The sequence below is a fragment of the Pristis pectinata genome, chromosome 3 (genome assembly GCF_009764475.1).
Source record: "Pristis pectinata isolate sPriPec2 chromosome 3, sPriPec2.1.pri, whole genome shotgun sequence".
Lineage (NCBI taxonomy): Eukaryota > Metazoa > Chordata > Chondrichthyes > Rhinopristiformes > Pristidae > Pristis > Pristis pectinata.
Window position 1 is genome coordinate 132,145,799 of NC_067407.1, and position 21,726 is coordinate 132,167,524.

The following is a 21,726-nucleotide window of genomic DNA, read 5'->3' on the forward strand; positions in this document are numbered from 1 at the left end:
TGTAACTTACAGTAATTTTTATGTCTTTATGTTTTGCACTGTACTGCTGCCCCAAAACAACAGATTTCACAACATATATCGGTGATAATGAACCTGATTCTGAAGATTCACAGGGATGTTACTGGGACTGGAGGGCTTGAGTTATCAGGAGAGACTGGATGGGCTGGGACTATTTCCCCTGGAGTGAAGGAGGCTGAGGGGTGACCTTATAGAGGTTTATAAAATCATGAGGGGCAGAGATAAGGTGAATGGTCACAGTGATTTTCCCAAGGTAGTGGAGTCTAAAACTACAGGGCATAGGTTTAAGGGGAAATATTTAAAGGGGATTGAGAGTCAGATTTTTCGTACAATTGGTGGTAGGTATTTGGAATTGGCTGCCAGAGGAAGTGGTAGAGACGGGTACAATTACGATCTTGAGACAGGTTCATGGATAAGAAAGGTTTAGAGGGATATGGACCAAATGTGGGCAAATAGAACTGACTCAACTTGGTCAGCATGTTTCCGTGTCGTAGGACTACGTGGCAGACAGTGGGGCAGGTGTGTGGACAGTGGGACAGATGTGGTAAACTGAGGACAGTGGGATATGGTAAACTGAGGCACATCCAGCAATGTTACACATTCGTATGATATTCAGTAAGACGTTACACCATTTTCTTTCAACAAGGCAGTGGTTTTTTTAACAGGATGTAAAATATAATGTTTATTCACAATACCAGGCTACAATATTTGACTATCGTACACATTTTATACAAGGGGTTAGGTAAACAGCAAGCTTCAATTGTTCTGACAAGAGATGTCCAAGATTACAATGCAAAGAAAACCAAACCTTAAGGTGTGAATTAGGTGACTGTACATAACAATGCATAGATAGCATTTGTTCGCTTTCTTATCATGATGTGTAAATAAATTACAAAATACAAGCAACTTTATAAAACAAGAGCATCCTGAGTTCATAAATAAATTATGTCCTTCATACATAACATGACAAAGATGTGTTAGTTGGCAGCAGTTCTGAGTGTAGGCAAAAGAGAGAGAGAGAGGACGTGTAGACATTTAGAGGTGAAACTGCTTTAAGCACCATTAAAGAGACAAATATCCGCAAAATATAATGAACAACTTTGGGAAAGGCCACCCGGAAGTAACATGCCTCTCAGTCAGAACGTCAATCTTGATCATTATTTGAATGCATGACTACCCATGGGCTATTGGAAGTCACCCAGATAGCCCTTGCTACCTCCAGGAACAGGTGTTGATGCCCTCTGGCAATGATTAGCTTTCTTCCGAACCCTGTTTGCTCTCTTAATTGTGTTCTTTGTGGAACAAAACTGCAATAAAGTGATTAGCCCCCACCGTAAAACCGATGAACCAGTGTGCATAGAATTATGTGTAACCTCAGTGACCTGTTTGGCAGGTCTAATGGCAAATCTGAGCTGTAAATGTACCGTTTCTCCCATCCAGTCTTCTTGGTCACGTGGCTGTCACCAACTTTATTCCATAAAATAATTCTTTCTACGCAATCCATTGCTGCATAATAGCAAAAGGATATAGCGTTCTTAAACAGTGAGATAATTTCACCACAACTTCTCTGTATCTGCAGTCCTCCTTGTGTCACATAGCTCAAGACTTCACTTTTAAATGGCAGTCTCTCTAAGATGAGGTGGGCTCTAGTTACTAGGTGACTAGGGATGGTGTAATTTGCTGGATTTGGCTTGAAATGGTGGATATATTTGGGCAGGGGGAATGTGACAATGGGCAGGGAGGTCGAGTTAGTTATCCTGGGGAGTGGAGGTGAGCACATTGGAGATTGGTCTGGGGTTGGACCTGATAATTGGGATCATGTTGTCATATCTGCAGATGATTCATAGAAAAGATACTAAGTTTTGATACCCTCTGAAAGAATAAATGGAAAGTAAAAAGTTACTTTTAGTTTAGAAGTGACAATTTGGTGCCCTGTTTATCTCTTGGAAAAGTAAGCTGGTGAAATGAGTTCAGTGGTGTTTCCCATGTAGTGATTTGGTGGATGGTCCATCAGGGCTTGTCTTAGTTTGAAGTGCATTGTGTTTCCACAGTGTGGAGTATAATGAGTGGTAGTGCCAGGTGATAACAGGTTTAGTTAGGGACCTGACCAAAACTGAAGTCTTTATCGGAGAATTTACTGGCAGGGGACAGATTTCAAGTTGCAGTCTTGGTAACAAGGAGAAAAGCTGCATCTTGGGTAAAGCGTTACTCCTGGGAGATTTCAGCCACACAAATTCACTGGTCATGCAGAACGTGTCACTACTTGCCACCTCCAACGTTCGGCTGCAGTGAAGGGAACCCAGTATCGGAAGTGGAGGGAAGTCTGCAGATCCGCTTATGTTGTGCGTTTGGCTGCGTTGCTTGGGGGAAGGAATTTCTGCAGCACACTGGACAAGCACTTGTATCACCAAGGCATAGTTGGCTATGGACCAGGTGCTGGGCAGTGGGATTAGTACAGTCGGCATAGATAGTCAGCATGAACAGGGTGGGCCGAAGGGCCTGTTTCTGTGCTGTATGACTGCCATCTGTGTTTGTTGGGTAATGTTAACCAAAGATATGCCAATAACAAGGGCAAATCAAGGTGGAACCAGAATCTGCACCAGAGCAGGCTCAAGGGATTTATTACCCTGTTCCCATGAAGGAGGTGGGAAGATTAAACCAAGAACATCACAAACACGTGTCACCTGTATTTGCAGAGTCCACCTGTAAGCTGCGGTGTGTGCATGAACGTGTTTACAATTATCCCCCTGACTACAGTCAATAAGGAGGGGAAGTGCTCATGTGCTTTCGAATCTGATGTGCTTCATTTCTACTCCGAGGCTTGGGGGAGGAATCCGTCTGCCAGAGAGGCATCACTGTGCCTCCGAGTGGCTCATTCACTGTTAGTAAACGACAGTCACGTTAATAATGTGCTGCTTCCTGACTACTGATCTACTCTATAGATACAAGTTACTTAAAAACAGCAAGTAGTTAAAACACCTAGTAAAACAACCTTTGAGTTCATCCTTTACTGAAACATTACCCTTTTATTTCTTGTTCAATGAAAATCTACTGGATTTTAAAACTCAAATCCACACAACAATACCCTTTACAATCAGCCATATCTTTATATAAAAAAAGTACCATGAAACATCATTCAAAATTGGTTCAAAACGTTACCAAATACTCTTCCATGGGCCCAGAAGAAAACGTGATATCACAAGCATTCTCCCCTCCCACTCTGCGTCAATTTTTTTGTACCCTCCCTGGTTTGGTGAGAATGCTGATGGATATAAACAGGAATGGTGTGTAGGTTTGAGTTTGGTCTACAAAATGGATACTGCCTCTATAACCGTACAGCGAAATATGTATCATCAACCAACGACTGTACAATAATGAGTCCATGTAAGATTTTGGATAATATAATAAAGTTTACAAGGCACTTGTAGTCCTTTGTATATTGTTTTGAGCTCCTCAGAAACAGCCCTTCATTCCATGCCCATCCCCACACTCTGAAGAAAAGGGAAGTGGAGCAAGCCATTCATATATACAACATAGCCAAAGTTCCTGAAAGTGCTCTACCAGTCTGATGAAAGAAGACATTCTCACACTCCAATATTCATCTCTCGTTCTCTTCTTTCTTTTTTACATTCCGTTGTGGGGAAAAAGATAAAACTCTTTGTGTACGTGCTCCACACTTTGCGCTTCCACTCGTCATCTTCCTGTTATCTTTGGGTGTTTTGTTTCCTTCCTCCTCGTCTGTCCATGCACTTGCTCGCCAATCGCAACCTCCCCCTCCCTTTCCCCCCGCCCGTTAACGCCTCCCACAGGCGATGTCGAAACACGTGATCATCATGAGGTGAGCTTTGCAGAAGTTGACCCGGTGTTCCAGTCGCTCTGTGACGCACTCTAGGGCCTCCAGGTATTCCAAGGAATCCACCTCGAAACCTTGGTCCAGGTCAACTAGGAGAAGAGATCGGACAACAGGTCAGAAGAATGTAAAAATACAGACACCACTTTGACCTAAAACGTTAACTGCTTGGAGTCATAGAGCTGGACATCACAGAAACAGGCCCTTCGGCCCACCGTGTTGATGCTGACCTTTTGCCCATCTACACGAATCCTATTTACCTGCATTAGAACATATTCTTGCTTATTTAAATATCTAAATGCCTCTTAAATGCAGTGATCATATCTGATTCTACCACCTCCTCTGGCAGCAAGTCCCTGATATCAACCACTCTGTGTAAAAAAAACTTACTCCTCAGGTCCCCTTTCAAGCTCCTACCTCACACCTTAAACTATAACCCTGTTTCTGATAGTCCCTACCATGGGATTTCTTTCCACAGATGCTGCCTGGCTTGCTGAGTGCTTTCAGCATTCTCTGTTTTTCAGCATCCGCACTTCTTTTCAATTTTCATAAAAAACACAGACCCGGGTTGTACCCATGTGAGTCGTGGCAAATTCAAGCCTCACATGAGGATGCTCAATTCCTGATCTCCGCAACCCATCTCCCTCTGCACTCTGCCACTGGATGCTTGGTTGGGGAATATGGTCTCCTGTCTTGTTCGAGCAGACACAGGATAGGTGAGCTCAAGAACTTGCCCCGCACATCTCCATTAAACTTTGCCCCCTCTCACCTTTAATGCATGTCCTCTAGTACTTGACATTTCTACCTTGGAAAAAGATTCTGGCTGTCCACCCTATTACAAGCGCCAGCAACCCGGGTTCGATTCCGGCTGCTGTCTGTAAGGAGTTTGTACGTTCTCCCCGTGTCTGTGTGGGTTTCCTCCAGGGTGCTCCGGTTTCTTCCCACATTCCAAAGATGTAACAGGTTAGGAGCTGTGGGCGTGCTATGTTGGCGCCGGAAAGAGCGGCGACGCTTGCGGGCTGCCCCAGCACATTCTCAGTATCACAAAAAGACGCATTTCACTGTGTGTTTCAATGCACATGAGACTAATAAATATTTTATCTTATCCATGCCTCTCATAATTTTATAAATTTCTCTCAGGTGTCCCCTCAGTCCTCCGACACGCCAGAGAAAACAACCCAAGTTTGTCCAACCTCTCCCCTTATAGCTCATACCCTCTAACTCAGGGCGCATCCTGGTGAACCTCTCCAAAGCCTCCACAATCCTTCCTGTAATGAGGTGACCAGAAACTGCACACAATGCTCCATGCAGCCTAACCAAAGTTTTATGCAGCTGCAGCGTGACTTGCTCTTATACTCAATGCCCTGACCAATGAAGGCAAGCATGCCGTCAATTGCCTTCTTTACCACCCTATCTACTTGCGTGGCTACTTATAGGGGGCTATGGACTTGGACCCCAAGGTCCCTCTGTCTATCAATGCTGTTAAGGGTCCTGCCTGAACTGTGCTCAGTTCTGGTCACCTCACTACCGGAAGGATGTGGAAGCCATAGAAAGGGTGCAGAGGAGATTTACAAGGATGCTGCCTGGAATGCGGAGCATGCCTTATGAAAACAGGTTGAGGGAACTCGGCCTTTTCTCCTTGGAGAGACGGAGGATGAGAAGTGACCTGATAGAGGTGTATAAGATGGTGAGAGGCATTGATCGTGTCAGAGGCTTTTTCCCAGGGCTAAAATGGTTGCCACAAGAGGACACAGGTTTAAGGTGCTGGGGAGTAGGTACCAAGGAGATGTCAGGGGTAAGTTTTTTACTCAGAGAGTGGTGAGTACATGGAATGGGCTGCCAGCAACAGTGGTGGAGGCGGATACGATAGGGTCTTTTAAGAGACTTTTGGATAGGTACATGGACCTGAGGAAAATAGAGGACTATGGGTAAGCCTAGTAATTGCTAAGGTAGGGACACGTTCGGTACAGCTTTGTGGGCCGAAGAGCCTGAATTGTGCTGTAGGTGTTCTATGTTCTATGTATACTTTTCCCCTACATTTCCCGCGCAACTGTATACATTTCCTGTGCAACACCTCACACTTGCTTGGATTAAACTCCATCTGCCATTCTCCACCCAGATATGTAACTGATCTATGTTCTGCCATATCCTCTGGCAGCCTTTTACATGGTCCACAACACCAACCTTTGTGTCGTCTGCAAACTTACTAAGCCACCAATCTACATTTTCATCCAAGTCAAATATATATATCACAAATAGAGGACCAGCACCGATCTCTGTGGAACACAATGGTCATGGATGTCCAGCCAGAATAACACCCTTCCGCCACTGTGGCCAAGCCAATTCTGAATCCAAACTAACAAGTCACCACGATCTCATGTGTCTTAATCTTCTGGATCAGCCTACCATGAGGGGATGCCTTATTAAAATCCATGTAGACAACATCCACTGCCCTAACCTCATTGATCACCTTTGTCACCTCCTCAAAATCAAGTTCGTGAGACGTGACCTGCCCTGCATAAAGCACCGCTGACTGTCCCTGATCAGGCCACGTTTTTCCAAATGCACGTAAATCTTATTCCTAAGAATCCTCTCCAATAGCCTCTCTACCATTGATGTGAGACTCACTGTTCTATAATTTCCAGGATTATCTCTATTTCCCTTCTTGAACAAAGGAACAACATTGGCTATGACCTTGCCTAAGACATTGGCTAAGACCATGTTGGTTTACTCACCCCCCTTCCCTGATGCTCGTTTCTTTCCACATTCCAGGTTAATCAGTGAACATAAATTTGCCCTGTTGTGTAGGTCAGGTGGAGAAGGAAGCAGAAAGGGGAAATTGGTGAGCATGTGAGAGGATAAGTTGGAGGGCTACAGAGGAACATGACGAGGGGGAATTGGACTGAAGGGAGCTGTGCACGTGTTGGTGTGTGTTTTTTGTGTTGTGTGCTTGTGTGTGTGTGTGTGTGTGTGCCTGTGTGTGTGTGCACGTGTGTGTCCATGTGTGTGTGTGTGTGCATGCCTATGCGTGCACATTTCCTATCCAGGGATCTTGCTCTTTTCAGGTTCCAGTGTTCTGAGCCCTGCTGATGGCAGGGACTGGGCTGGAAGACCAGGTACTCACACTCACTGATCCATTTACTAGGCTCCAGCATCAACCGCTGTTTGGTCGCCTCCAGCTCCTGCATCAACACGTTGTATTTGGTTTTGACCTCTGAAATCCTCTGTTGCCGATTCTCCAAGATTTTCAGCTTTGCGTTGAAACAGATAAATCCCCGCAGCTGGAATTGAAAACGACTGGTGTTAGAGCTCTCTTGACATGTCTCAAAGGCCTTTGCTTCCAGCTGATTGAGTACCCAGTCCCTGCATCCAACCATTGGCTCCATTGGTACATAGGTATGGCTCAACAAGGACAAAGGAGCCACAGAAGTTGCTTCCCTTCCCTCTGTCCCATTACCACCTGTGACATCTCAAGCATCAGACAGAGTGAGACTGGTGTTAGGACTGAGAGGTTTGCACAGGAAGGATTCAAAACGAGGACTCATTCTGATGGGAGTTCCACAAATTAGGAGGACTGAGGGCAGCACAGTGGTGTGGCTGGTTCAATCCTGACCTCTGGTGCTGTCTGTGTTAGAGTTTGCACCTTTTCCCTGTGGCCGCGTGGGCTTCCCCCGGATGCTCAGGTTTCCTCCCACATTCCAAAGATCTGCGGGTTGATTGGCCACTGTAAATTTACCTGAAGCGAATAGTCGAATTCAGGTGGAGTTGAAGAGAATGTGAGGAGAATAAAATGGGATTAGTGTAAATGGGTACTTGGTGGTCGGCATGGACTCTGTGGGCCGAAGGGTCTGTTTCTATGCTGTGTGCCTCTATGAAGTTGATAATGGAGGATTCCTCCTGGTGCCAAATGCAATTCATCATGGCAACAGCAAGAAGGAGGAGGGGAAGGTGGGTGGAACAATGATGTTGGAGAGTTGGCTTCCAATTCCTATGGCGTTGGGTAGGATTAGTCAGCTTAGCATGGATATACTTCAGTGGGGGTTATGGTAGGGGTTAAATTACTGAATTGATATCGAGAGGTCTTGGTGTTGACCTGGAGACATGAGTTCAAATCCTGCCATCTATTTAATTAAATAAATCTTGAATTAATAAATTGTGAGCAACTACTGGATTGCAGCCATTACAGACTGCTTCAATAATGCCCTGGGAGCAGGAGCCCAGTGCTTTATATGTGCGCATCTATGAGGCAGGCTCTTAACTATCCTCTGACGGTGCTTGAGCAAACCACTCTGCTCAGGGGCAAATAGGGATGGGCAATAAAAGCCCCCTTTGGTGTTGCCTAAGTCCCACAAGGAAAATGACAAGTAACGTGAGCAGGGGTCTTGGTTATCTGTATGGGGAAGGAAGCTAGCTCCACTGGAGTTCAAGGTGCAAGAGGAAGGAGCTATTAAAAGAAACCGTGACGCTAATAAAGGATGAATCACGAGACCATAAGATATTGGAGCAGAATTAGACCATTCGGCCCATCGAGTCTGCTCCGCCATTCAATCATGGCTCATTTTTCTTTCAACCCCATTCTCCTGCCTTTTCCCCATAACCCTTAACCAAACAAGAACGGATCAATCTCTGCCTTAAATACACCCAATGACTTGGCCTCCACAGCCCTCTGTGGCAACCAATTCCATAGATTCACCGCTGAAGAAATTCCTCCTCATCTCAGTTTTAAAGGGACGTCCCTTTATTCTGAGGCTGTGCTCTTGGATCCTGGACTCTCCTACTGATGGAAACATCCTCTCCACATCCACTCTATCCAGGCCTTTCAAATGGAAGAAGAACTAAATAGACTGCAATTGGTAAAATATTGGTGATAGGACTGAGTGGTGGGTGAAGCTATTGGTAAATTCAGAGAGGTTACAGCATAGGTGGAGGCCCACTGAGTCTCTAGTGACTCCATGCATGAACAGTTCAGCTGGTTCCACTCCCCCTCCATTTTGTACACTATTCCAGATGCTGCTTGGACACCATTTTTAGGTTGATGGTGAAGGCACCACTTGAAAAGTCCACAAACCTTGTTGTCCACTGCCCTCCTCCTTTGCAGCCGCTCCACGTCATCTATCTCGTAGACCTTGATCTCGAAGGGTTCTGCCATCCCCCTCTGCACAGGCCGGAGGTCCACCCAGCGCAGACTCGAGGTGGCGGCAGGTTTCCTGGCCGGAGGTGCGGCCTCAGTGGACAGGCCGGGCAGGAGGCGCCGCCTCTGGGAACCTGGAAATAGAGAAGGGGTGTCAGGAGTGACGTGTGTGATCTGGTCTGCACTGCTGCCCCGGGGTCTCTGTGGGAAGCCTGTGTGTCATGCTTGCAGTCAAAAGAAAAAGATGCTGCGGACAACCTAATGCAATGGTGCCAACGTGACAAAAACGGCTGGTGCTGCATGCGCCTCTGCCTTGGCCACTTCCTGGCCAACCTTCACCAAGCAATGGTGCTGCTGCTGGGTTGTCAACAGTGGATGCTGCAAGTTGGAGGTGCAACTGTACGATATACACTTGCAAACGTGGAGTCTACAGCACAGAATCAGGCCCCTTGCCCCACTGCGTCCCTGCCAACATCTGTGTACCCACCCACATAATCCCATTCACCAGCACTTGCTCCCAGTGCCCTGGCAACTCAAGCCTTTGTCGAGGTAATTCTTAAATGTTGTGAGAGTCACTGCCTCCATCAGGTTCTCAGGCAGTGCGTTCCACGTCCCAATCACTGACAGGGTGAAAATGTTCCTTATCTGATCCCCTCTAAACCGCTTACTCCTTATCCTAAACCCGTGCTCTCTAGTATTAGATATGGGGAAAGTTTCATACTATCCACCCTGTCTATGCCCTTCATAATTGTGCATACTGGTCCCTGGCTCAGCCTTCCTCTGCTCCAAGTAAAACAGACCCAGCCTATCTAGTCTCCCCTCGTGACTGAAATGCTACATTCCAGGCAGTATCCTGGTGAATCCCTCTCCCGTGCAATCACATCCTTCCTGTAGTGTGGTGAGCTGAACTGCACACAGTACTCCAACTCTGGCCTAACCAATGTTTTATAATGTTGTCCCATAACCCGCCTGTTCCAATATTCTGTGAACTGTCTAATAAAGACAAGCATCTTGTCTGCTTTCCTCACCACTTTATCTACCTGTGCTGTCACCTCCAGACACTCTTGGACTTGTATACCAAGATCCCTCTGTTCCTCATTTCTCCCTGTGGCCCCTTCACTGATTGTGTTCTGTAAATGGGTTGCCCACTGCTTTAGGACTCAGCTGCTGTAATTGAAATGACCACGGACCTCCATGAAGTAAGAAATAAACACAGAACCTGCTGGGAATGCTCAGTGGGTCAGGCAGCATCTGTGGAAAGAGCCAGTGGAAGCAAGGCTAATTGGGTCACCAGGCTTACCTTTCGAGGGGCCACAGGTTGGCTCAAGGGAAGCAAAAGGACAAGAAAGCAATGGGAGTTGGTTTTGCAGGACAAAGGCTGTTCACGTCTCCTAACAGATGGGAAGGCTAGGCCTGGAAATTCATTCTTGAGATCTGGCAGGGAACATTTTTCCAGCTTGCAGGCTGAACAAAGCACACCCAGGAACACCAACTGTTCTGACAAAGAGTCCTTGACTTGAAAAGTTCACTCTGTTCATCTTCACACAACCTGACCTGCTGAGTGTTTCCAACATTTTCTGGTTTTGACTTCAACCATAATTTTGTTTGAAATTTGGTGGGCGTCCAATTTGACCAACAGACCCCAAAATGCAGGATAGTGTCACGGTTATCGCAACGCTATTACAGCGCCAGCGACCCAGGTTCAATTCTGGCCACTGTCTGTAAGGAGTTTGTACATTCTCTCCATGTCTGTGTGGGTTTCCTCCGGGTGCTCCGGTTTCCTCCCACATTCCAAAGACGAATGGATTAGGAAGTTGTGGGGACGCTATGTTGGCGCCAGAAGCGTGGTGACACTTGTGGGCTGCCCCCTAGAACACTCTATGCAAAAGATGCATTTCACTGTGTGTTTCGATGTACATGTGACTAATAAAGATATCTTATCTTATCTTATCTTATGCGGCCAGGTTGAACAACAGACACCAACCTGAGGCCAGTTTGACCAACAGACCCCACCTTCTGCTGTTGGTGTTACGCGCCAGGCTCTGAGGGAAGAGGGAGGAGATGGGGCTACACTTGGTTCTATTGGCCTGCAGTGACCCACAACTCGCTCTTAAGTCACCAGAGACATGGAACTTTCCATAAATCACCCAGATTCTCCAGGCCAAACCCAGAGTTCTAAAGTCTTAAATTTAGTGAGCATCCTCAGTACCAACAGACTTTTCATTCAGTGAAGCATAACCTGAGAGTGGGTAACATTGTGCATTACAACCTCTGAGCTAGGAAGGAGTCACAACTGCACTTCCATTCATGAAGATCCTAAGACCTTGACGACTAAACTGTAACTCACTGCCACATTTCCTGCTCCATGTCCCCTGATGCTTTTATGGACGCAGAAGTCTCTCGATACTGTGATGGAATCCCAGCATTGTCACCTGCAGACCGAATGACCAGAGCTCCATTGCCTTCTGTGCACCAATGTGGCCCCACACTGCTCATACAGTACCTGCTCATTGCTAATCACCCTACCACTGCAGGGATAATTTCTCCAAAACAAATCCTTCCTGTAATGTAAAGTTCTTCAAATAGATTCTCCAGTACGCATGGCAGGTTTATATTAATGACTGACCGCCTGTTACCACTGTTCTGGTGAATCTGGGCTGTGGAGGTGGAGATGGGTGACACGGAAGTGCAGGACTGGGTTTGCTACAGGTGGTTGTGGTGTCAGAATGATCTGGGTGGGTGGGTATGTGCCATTGGTTCATGGATCAGCCAATCAGCATTGAGGAGTGAAGAATCCGCGGTGACAGACCCCCTGTGTTGCTGACTGATCCATTAACAGCCTCTCATAAGAAATGCATCAGGAAGACATCTCTGCATTTCTCTTCTGATGTTTTGATACCAGCAATAATGCAAGGTTCCTCGCTACTTTTCCATTGGGGTAAAGCAAAGAAAAAGGGCTAATCTTGCCATTGGTTTTTCAAGGAAAGAACTACGAGGTCCAATACTCTGAAAGTCCTTCCCCAAACCTCCCCACCTCTCTTCTTTCAAGCTGTTCCTCAAACCAACCCCTTTGGCAAAGCTTTTGGCTGACTGCCCTATCATGTCCTAATGTGAATCAGCATGAATTTTTTTGTTTGATAATACTTTCATGCAGGGCCAGGGGACATTTATTGCACTATATAAATCAAGTTTACTCTTCATGATGTGAGATAACTGAGGACAGGGCTGAATGCTCCAGCCTTAATTTTACTGCCAAGTCCTTGCCATTACCTTAGTAATAACTTAAGGACTATGCCTGCAGAATCCAAAGGCTATAAATCTTCATTTTATTAAAGAATATATATTAATAGGCTGCACTAATGCACCCACATCTGCATATGCAAATAGAGTTAATTAATTGCAAGACACTGTTGGAACATTAAAAAATTGGGAGCCTTACTTTTATGGAACTGGAACAGAATAATTGTTGTGCCATTAGGGACAACAAATTAATTAATTATGCTGATCAGACCTCATTTGTTATGCAAATTTTGTTAATTACAAAATAATCTTTCTCCAAGTACACAAAACCTGTAAAACTTTACGAAATATTGGGAGTTTGGCTTGAACAATTTTTGGAAACATTGGGCTAAAGACGTGATGAAAACAGGTTCCCAGCTTAAAGGTGGCTCATTAACCTTCAGCTGAACAACTGGAAACACATCTGGATGCACAATGTGTACATGGGAGGAGACAGGCCAGTTAAATATAGATGCCCATCTGTCAAGCAGAAAACACCACCAGTAGAATCTATTCCACTTTAACCATAATCAATACTCACAGCACAATGAATCTTCAGCATTCTCTAACCCAGGAGCTCAGTCAAACTAACTTTGAGGCTGAGATCGAAAGATTACTTAGGACACTGTAAACCAGAGGGTAAATGAGCCTTTATTCCAAGTACCTGTCCAGGTGTCTTCCAAATGTAATTGTATCTGCCTCCACCACAACCTCCAGAAGTTCACATCAGATATTCACCATCCTCTGTGTGAAAAACCTACCCCTCAGATCCCTGGAGTGTGAGCTACATAGGATATAGTGACTGAGCAGGAAAGCAGACAAGGCTGAGAAACAGCCATGATCATGGCAAGGTAGGGCTCAAGGGGCTGAATGGCCTACTCCTGCTCACACTCTCACCACTTAGTGGAAGAGCAGGCTCCGGGCACAGTGGGTCGGTCCATCGCGAACGCTTTTGCCTTTAACCTCAATCATCATCTGAGAAGAAGAACAACAAAGCATGCCCATTTGGGTTGCATTGCCCATTCTACTCTGACAGTCTGCGATTGAATCGACATTGCCCATCGAGGCTGGTTAAAATGGTGCTCTCTACAACATCACAACAGGCTCCAGGTGGAAGGTCAAATCACTGTAAAAACATAAGACTTGCTGTCTAAAACATGTCACAGCCAATGAAGTACTTTTTGAAATGCTGGTAGCATTGCAATGCCAGTAGTTGTGCACAGCAAGCCTCCACAACTGGAAAAGTGCTAAGAGCCAAACACTACCTGAGGGCATGCTGGAGATGGGTACTCTCACAATATTTAAACTGTGTTTAGATGAGTACCTGAAACACCATGGCATGGGCAGCTATGGGCTGAGGGATGGAAAACAAGATAAGTATAGATGGGTTCTTGATAGCTAGCAGAAGAACAATGGGCTGAAGGGCCTTTTCCATTCTGTGTAATGCATAACTTTTTAGGAAGAAACATTGACCAACATACCTGGATGATGTTGTAGAGTCATAGAGTCAAAGAGTCATATAGCACAGAAACATGACCTTCAGCCCAACTCATCCATGCCAACTAAGGTGTCTATCCAAACTCGTCCCATTTCCTTTGTTTTGACCATATCCCCCTCAACCTTTCCTATCCATGCACCTATCCAAATGTCTTTTAAACCTTGTAATTGTACCTGCCTCTAGCACTTCCCCTGGTAGCTCGTTCCACCCCAACCCTCTGTGTGAAAAAGTTGCCCCTCAGGTCCCCTTTAAATCTTTCCCCTCTCACCTGAAATCTACGTCCTGGGGTAAAGACTGTGACCATTCACCTTATCTGTGCCCCTCATGATTTTATAAACCCCTGTAAAGTCACCCCTCAGCCTGCTACGCTTGAGGGAAAGATGTCCCGGCTTATCGAGACCTCCAGTCCTTGTGAATTTTTTCTGCACCCTTTCCAGCTTAATGACATCTTTCCTGGAGCTGGGCGACCAAAACTCCCATGAGGGAAACTCACGCGATCACAGGGAGAACGTGCAAACTCCACCCAGACAGTGCTGGGGGTCAGGATCGAACTGGGGTCACTGGAGCTGTGAGGCAGCAGCTCTACCAGATGCATCACTGAAAGTTATATACCTACATTTCCAAGGGGCTCCTGGGAAAAGCAAAAGATCACATAGGCAATCAGACTGGATGGCAATCAACAGAAGGAATAAAATTATATAAAATTAATGTAAATATGATTAAAACATAAGGAATTGAAGTGTGAGTGGGAAAGATGGATAATTTCAGGTTGCTGTGATGCAGAGAATTCCAACTGGATAATCTCTGCACAACCCCAGCCCCCCACCACTTCCCTCAGCCACTGACTTTTCTGAAGGTCAAAGTTCAGTGGAGTAGGTGTGCATAATTAGATTAAGCATTGCTGCAACCTCTTAAAAGCTGCAGAAACCCATCTGCTGTTGTGAGATAACGGGCAGCGTTACTGCAGAGCTTCACTGCGGCTTGCTCAGGAGCACACGTTGGCTGGGATCTGATGCACCTGACACTCAGGGCTGGGATAAGGATAAGAATTAACAATTCTACCCACTTGTGGCAGGAAGCTTTAAACTTCCCAGTGGTTGGTGACTTGTGGTGCTCACCCTCTGGGTTCGCAAACTCTGTCAGCATGTGCAGAACTGGCAGGTGAAATCTGGACAAGGGGTCAGGACTTCAATGCTTGGTCAAAATGAATCACAGAGTCACACAGCACAGAAACAGGCCCCTTGGCTCACTATGGTACCCATCTACAGTAGAGTTATAGAGTCACACAGCATGGAAACAGGCCCCTTGGCTCACTGTGGTACCCATCTACAGTAGAGTTATAGAGTCACACAGCATGGAAACAGGCCCCTTGGCTCACTGTGGTACCCATCTACAGTAGAGCTATAGAGTCACACAGCATGGAAACAGGCCCCTTGGCTCACTGTGGTACCCATCTACAGTAGAGCTATAGAGTCACACAGCATGGAAACAGGCCCCTTGGCTCACTGTGGTACCCATCTACAGTAGAGTTATAGAGTCACACAGCATGGAAACAGGCCCTTCGGCCCAACTGGTTCGTGCCCATCAAGATTCCCATCTAAGCCGGTCCCATTTGCCTGTGTTTGGCCCATATCCTTCCAAACCTTTCCTATCCATGTACCTGTCCAAGTACCTTTTAAATGTTGTTAATGTACTGCCTCAACCACTTCTGACAGCTTGTTCCATATACTGAGCACTGAGTGAAAAAGTTGCCCCTCGGGTTCCTATTACATCTCTCCCCTCTCACCTTAAACCTGTGCCCTGGGGAAACCCTGGGGAAAAGACTGAGTGTGTTCACCCTATCTATGCCCCTCATGATTTTATACACCTCTGTAAGATTTATACATCTCTGTAAGATTCTCATTCTCTTACACTCCAATGAATCTAAGTAATCCCAATTGCCCGCATTAGTCTGTAACCTTCTATGTCTTGGCTATTCAAGTGCTCTTGTGTTGTGATAGTATCTGCCTCCACCACCTCCTCTGGTAAAGGCCAAGAGCAGTTTTAACATGGTGTCCCAACTCTGAGCTGCAGCTAAATTGGGCAAATCAGGAAGGAAGACTTGCATTTATGTAGCGCCATTTATGACCTCAGAATGTACAGAGTTTTACAGTACCAAGGGTATGCTACATTATTGGAAGCGAATGTTTTTGGACAAGACGTTGATCTGAAGTGGACATGAGAGATACCACTGCACAATTTCGAGGACAGTGGGTGAATCATCTCCAGCACCAAGGTCAATACTTATCGCTTGGTCACAGCCCAATGACCTGCCCCTTATCTCATGACTGTTTGTGGGACCTGACTGCGCTTGAATAAAGTAGTTTGCTGGCTGTGAATCACGCTGGGGCATCTTGAAAGGAGCACTATAGAAATGCAGGTGTTTGGTTCACAGCCAGTACTGTTAAAGTGTGGTCACTGCTACAACATTGGGAAAGCGGCAGGCAAGTTGCGTACAGCAAGAACCCATCAACATGGGTTGGCTGTATCATCTGATGAAGGGGGAAATGTTAGTCAGCACTCTGGGGAGATCTCGCCTGCTGTTACTCCAATGGTGGTGTAGTACCTGGGAGGGTGCGCGGGGCCTGGTTTTAATGGCCACTCAGATGAACAGCACCTTAGACAGCGCTGCACTCTCCCAGTGTGGTACTGGACAGACAGGCTTGGGGGATGCATTCCGATCTCTGGAGTGGAGCTGAGGAAGTGAAGGGTTAAGAATAACTAGTAAACAAAAAATATATGTATGCATTTATATTTCTCTAGCAAGGACTAGCAAGCTGCTGACCCACTAGTTAAGTTGGAATGTTAAGTATGTTAACTGCCTTTGTTTCAGGTAATGGACCGTTCCGTTATCTCAGACTGTGGCAATACTGGGTGTAGTTAACATCGAGGTGGAGGCTTGGTCTAAACAATGAAGGGTGATACCTGCCTTTGAATGCCTTGATTATAACTTAATTATACTAAGACAAGAGGTGTGATAACTGTCTCGGGATCTCTATAGCTTGACCAAAACTCGCGGCGCTGTATGCATGGGATGTGCGTGACAATTCCTGTATAAATGTCGGTCTGCCTTTTGTGCGGGGAGAACTCGGGAAGCGATTCTTAGTGAGTGCTGAAGAGAATTCTCCTAGCAGTGCACTGCTAATAAAGGTATTTGTTCGAATTGACCTCGTGGCATTGTGTTACTTACAGCGGACAGAAGGGGAAAATTAATTTCGGGACGACAGAGCTTGACCCAGGGGTTCCTAACTAAGACGTGATATCCACTGGTCTGCGCTGGGTGTTGGCAGCAAGGCTGCTGCAGTCAGGTCTTGGACTAGGGAAGGAAAAGAAATATCTGGGACCACCTCTGTACTAACCCAATGTAACTGCGCTGTGTAATGAATTAACCTGTACGATCGGTATGCAAGACAAGTTTTTCACTGTACCTCGGTACAAGTGACAATAATAAACCAATACCAATACCTGTGGTGTCCCGGCAGGCTAAAAATGCTCAACTCGTGAAGAATCAAAGGGTGACTGTGGAATAAGGTGCTCACACATTGAGATGGAGAGACAAATGACTGCTCTTAGAATCACACAGCATGAAAACAGGTCTTTCACTCCCTCAGGTCGACCATCAAGGACCCATCTACACTAATCCCATTTTAGAACATAGAGCATTACAGCACAGTACAGGCCCTTCGGCCCATGATGTTCTGCCAACATTTTATCCTTCTCTAAGATCTATCTAACCCTTCCCTCCCACACAGCCCTCCATTTCTCTATCATTCATGTGGCTATCTAAGAGTCTTGTACAGTATTCCTGAGATTCAGATTTATTTATCACATACACCTAGTGCAATGAAATTCCTTGCTTGCATGAAGCTCACAGAGTAAGTACAACAATAAATACAGTGAGGAGCTCAAAAGAACAGAATGGTGCAAAGATTGTAGTGCAATCTGAAGTGGTGCAAAAGGAAATGCTAACGTTACAGTAAGGGAACAACCGAGAGAGGTAGAATCAAGGGTTCGAGAACATGGCAGCACCACCAGGAAGGGGATGTGAAAGAGGTGATTGGTTCACAAGTCTGATAGCAGTGGGGAAGAAGTTGAGTCCGGTCCGCTGGGCTTTGAAGCTCCTGTATCTTCTCCCAGAAGGTAGAAGAGAGAAAAGGGCAGACGTCCCTGACAATACTGTTAGCCTTCCTGATACAATGCACCGTTAAGATGGACTGGATGTTCTCCCCATGTTCCCAACAACTCCCCTCTGATTCTAGCATTAACTGCACACCAGAGGTAACTTACAGTGTCCAACCAACCTACCAACCTGCACGTCCTTGGGATGTGGGAGGAAACCGGAGCACCCGGAGGAAGCCCACACGGTCACAGGGAGAACGTGCAAACTCCACGCAAACAGCACCGGAGGTCAGGATTGAACCAGGATTGCTGGAGCTGTGAGGCAGCAGCTCCACCAACTCTGCCACTGTGCCACAGGACAAAGTACTAAAATCAATGCTATTTAGCTATGAACTTGGAGACCACTGATTGAGAGGATCATCAGTGGAGCTAATTAGTTGATAACTGCCATTCAACATGCACACTTTGTGCCTGAGCTTTAGTTCCATCTGTCCAAACACCCAAGCACAATCTCAACCCTCTGAAAATTTGTTATCTTCACATAGCATTCTTATCATGATGCAAACCTCAGAAATACCTCGCTGACAAGCACCAGGGAAACTGACTCCCAAGTTCAACCATAACAGTCAACTCCACATGAAACCTACGAGAGTTCACAACTACATCCCAACATCACACTGACCAGTGCCCCCAGGTTCAATGACACGGTTCCCAGCACTTGGAGGGATACCAAGTCCACTCTGGTGGCGTTGTTCTGTTTTAACGTTATTGTTCCAAACTTCTCTGTTGGTGAATTAGCCTCAAAACACTTCAACTCCTCCACATACAGCCTCATGGTAATCCCCAAATTTAATTGCTCCGCCACGGGTGGCCATAGCTTCAGATGTCCAAGTTCAAGTTTCCTGTCATAGGCATAGATACACAGGGTATAAATGCCATGAAAATTAGCTTTTTGTAACAGCAGTGCAGTACATTGCAGACATGTATTCCCTGTTAGACCTCTCTGCATTCTGTATTGTTTTACCTTGTACTACCTCAATACACTGTGTAATGAATTGATCTGCATGAATGGTATGAAAGACAAGTTTTTCACTGTACAATAATAAACCAATTCCAATTCTTCTTTTAAGATCCTCTGTAAAATCCTCCCCTTCGAATAAACATTTGATCATCGATATCAAATCAAATTTAGTATCAAATTTAGTTTGCTAACCCTCCTGTGAAGTGCCTTGGTCTTTGCCTTGTGGAAGGTGCCATGGCAACAGAAGTTGTTGTTGCAGCAAGTTGAATCTTCTCTCCCACATTGCTGTTTCCTTCCCCAATCTCCTGACTTGAACTGTCGATACAACATTCCCCTAAAAGAGCATCAATGGGCAGCTCCCATATTCCAAAACTCAGCTGCTCCCAGCAGTTTCCTGGGCTCTTACTAATCCATGGACTGGTAAAAGCCAGAACTCTGCCTCTGGACCCAGCAGTCCTGCTGAGCAAAGGGTTGGAGTTATGGCGTGGGTGGGTGGGGGGCGGTGTTGGAGGAGGGGCAGTCCAGGCCTCACCTTCCTAATGCTGGAAAGTGATGCTTCCTGCAGTCAGTTCCCCCACTGATCAATGATGGGCCAATTCACTGGAAGACAGCTGTGGCTTGTGGGACTAAGCCCCATGTGAGAATCAGAGACTCAGGAGGTACAGGGGAAATTGAACGCTGATGGTGTGGCTCACAAAGATAGAACATAGAACAGTACAGCACCGAACAGGCTCTTCAGCCCACTATGTCTGTGCCGACCATGAGGCCAAATCAAACTAATCCTATCTGCCTGCACATGAACCATATCCCTCCATTCCGTGCATGTGCCTGTCTAAATGTCTCTTAAGCACCACTGCCGTGTCTGATTTCACCACCTCCCCTGGCAGCACGTTCCAGGCACCTACCAGTCTCTGTGTAAGAAACTTGCCCCACACATCTCCTTTAAACTTTCCCCCTCTCACTTTAAACCTATGCCCTCTAGTATTTGACATTGCCACCCTGGGAAAAGTATGACTCCCTGACTCCATTTACCCTATCTATGCCTTTCGTAATTTTATAAACTTCTGTCAGGTCTCCCCTCAGCCTGCGACGCTCCAGAGAAAACAATTCAAATCTGTTCAAACTTCTCCTTATGGCTAATACTCTCTAATCTGGGCAGGATCTTGATGAATCTCCTCTACACCCCCTCCAAAGCCTCCACATCCTTCCTGCAATGGGGTGACCAGAACTGAACACAATATTCCAAATGTGGCCTAACCAAAGTTTTACACAGCTGCAACATGACTTCCTGACTTTTATACTCAATTTCAAGACAGAGGATTTATAGCATACTTTGATCATGGGTAGCTTGCACTGTGCCACGGGGACACTACTTCATGACAGACACTAGCACATCCTACATAGGCCTCTGCTCTCATTCCTCATCACTAATACACATCTCCAGTGACGTTGATTAAGAAAAGATTGCATGGTCATCGTCATTTGACTGCTTCTGAGAGCTTGTTCTGCAAACATTGATACCACGGTTCCTGCCTAACTACACTTCATGAAGTACTTTACTGCCCTTGAAGTGCTTTGGGATGTTTTAAAAGATGCTACAGAAATGCAGCATGAATTATTCTGCTGGAAATCATAAAACTATACGAAGCAGGAAAAGGCTGGGGCCCCCCTCAATCCTGTCCGCCATTCAATAAGATCATGGCTGATCCAATCTTGTCCTCAGCACCACATCCCACTCTCTCTTCATACCCTTTGTCTCCCATGTAGTTTAACCATTAACTTCCACCTTGAATATATTCAGTGATTCCGCCTCTACAGCTCTCTGGGTAGAGAATTCCGAAGATTCACAGCCTTCTGAGAGAAGAAATACCTTCAGATATTCTGATTCCGCCCTGCGCAGATTTTACAGATCCCAAGGCCCTTGTTTACAGGAGCCTCAGGCTAGGAGTGGATAGCTTTCCAACTATATAAATTATCCTCACTTAAGGACCTGAACTGTCTTAAGCACTGCAGGGTAGCTGTCAGGAATGTCACTTGTAACCGCTTTAAGTACCTCAACAGGAGAAGATGAAGAAGGAAATAATAAACATTTATTTGCTTTTCAATTGTCTCCGCACTGTAGTAAAACAGCAGGATATTCACCCCACTGGGTCTTTGAAGGTTCCACACAGTCAGTCCCATCCACTGCGGTATCCCCAAAGAACCGCAAATCTTTCATCCCACAAGATCCATTTATCCAGGACCCTGTCACAGAAGCAGCTCAGAGTTGTCGAGAGATGGAAACAGACCCTTCAGCCCGCTGAGTCTGCACTGACCATCAACCACGCATTTACACTTATCTTACTCTAACCTGTTTTATTCTCCCCACATTTAAGATTTCTTTATTAGTCACATGTACATTGAAACACACAGTGAAATGTATCTTCTGCGTAGAGTGTTCTGGGGGCAGCCCGCAAGTGTCGCCACGCTTCCGGTGCCAACATAGCATGCCCACAACTTCCTAACCCGTACGTCTTTGGAATGTGGGAGGAAACCGGAGCACCCGGAAGAAACCCACGCAGACACGGGGAGAGTGTACAAACTCCTTATTGAACCCGGGTCGCTGGCGCCATAAAGCGTTATGCTAACCACTACACTACTGTGTCATCAGCTCCCCCACCCTCACCTACACACGGGGGCCAATTTACAGTGGCCAGTTAACCTATCAACCTGCATGTCTTTGGGATGTGGGAGGAATTGCAGCACCAGGAGGAAAGCCGCGCAGTCACAGG

The 21,726-nt window shown here is 46.0% G+C and overlaps 1 protein-coding gene across 1 annotated transcript in view; it reads right to left on the bottom strand.

Moving 5' to 3' along the window:
• Positions 1-726: 726 nt before the first annotated feature.
• The window catches only part of kif26ba (kinesin family member 26Ba), a 300,195-nt gene continuing 279,195 nt past the window's right edge, over positions 727-21,726 (bottom strand). Inside the window, exons 13-15 of the mRNA XM_052013184.1 lie at positions 8,937-9,133; positions 6,993-7,149; positions 727-3,960 (exon numbers count right to left, since the gene is read on the bottom strand). Coding sequence (XP_051869144.1) covers positions 3,812-3,960; positions 6,993-7,149; positions 8,937-9,133 — 503 coding nt within the window. The 3' untranslated portion in view covers positions 727-3,811. The remainder of the gene's footprint in view (positions 3,961-6,992; positions 7,150-8,936; positions 9,134-21,726) is intronic.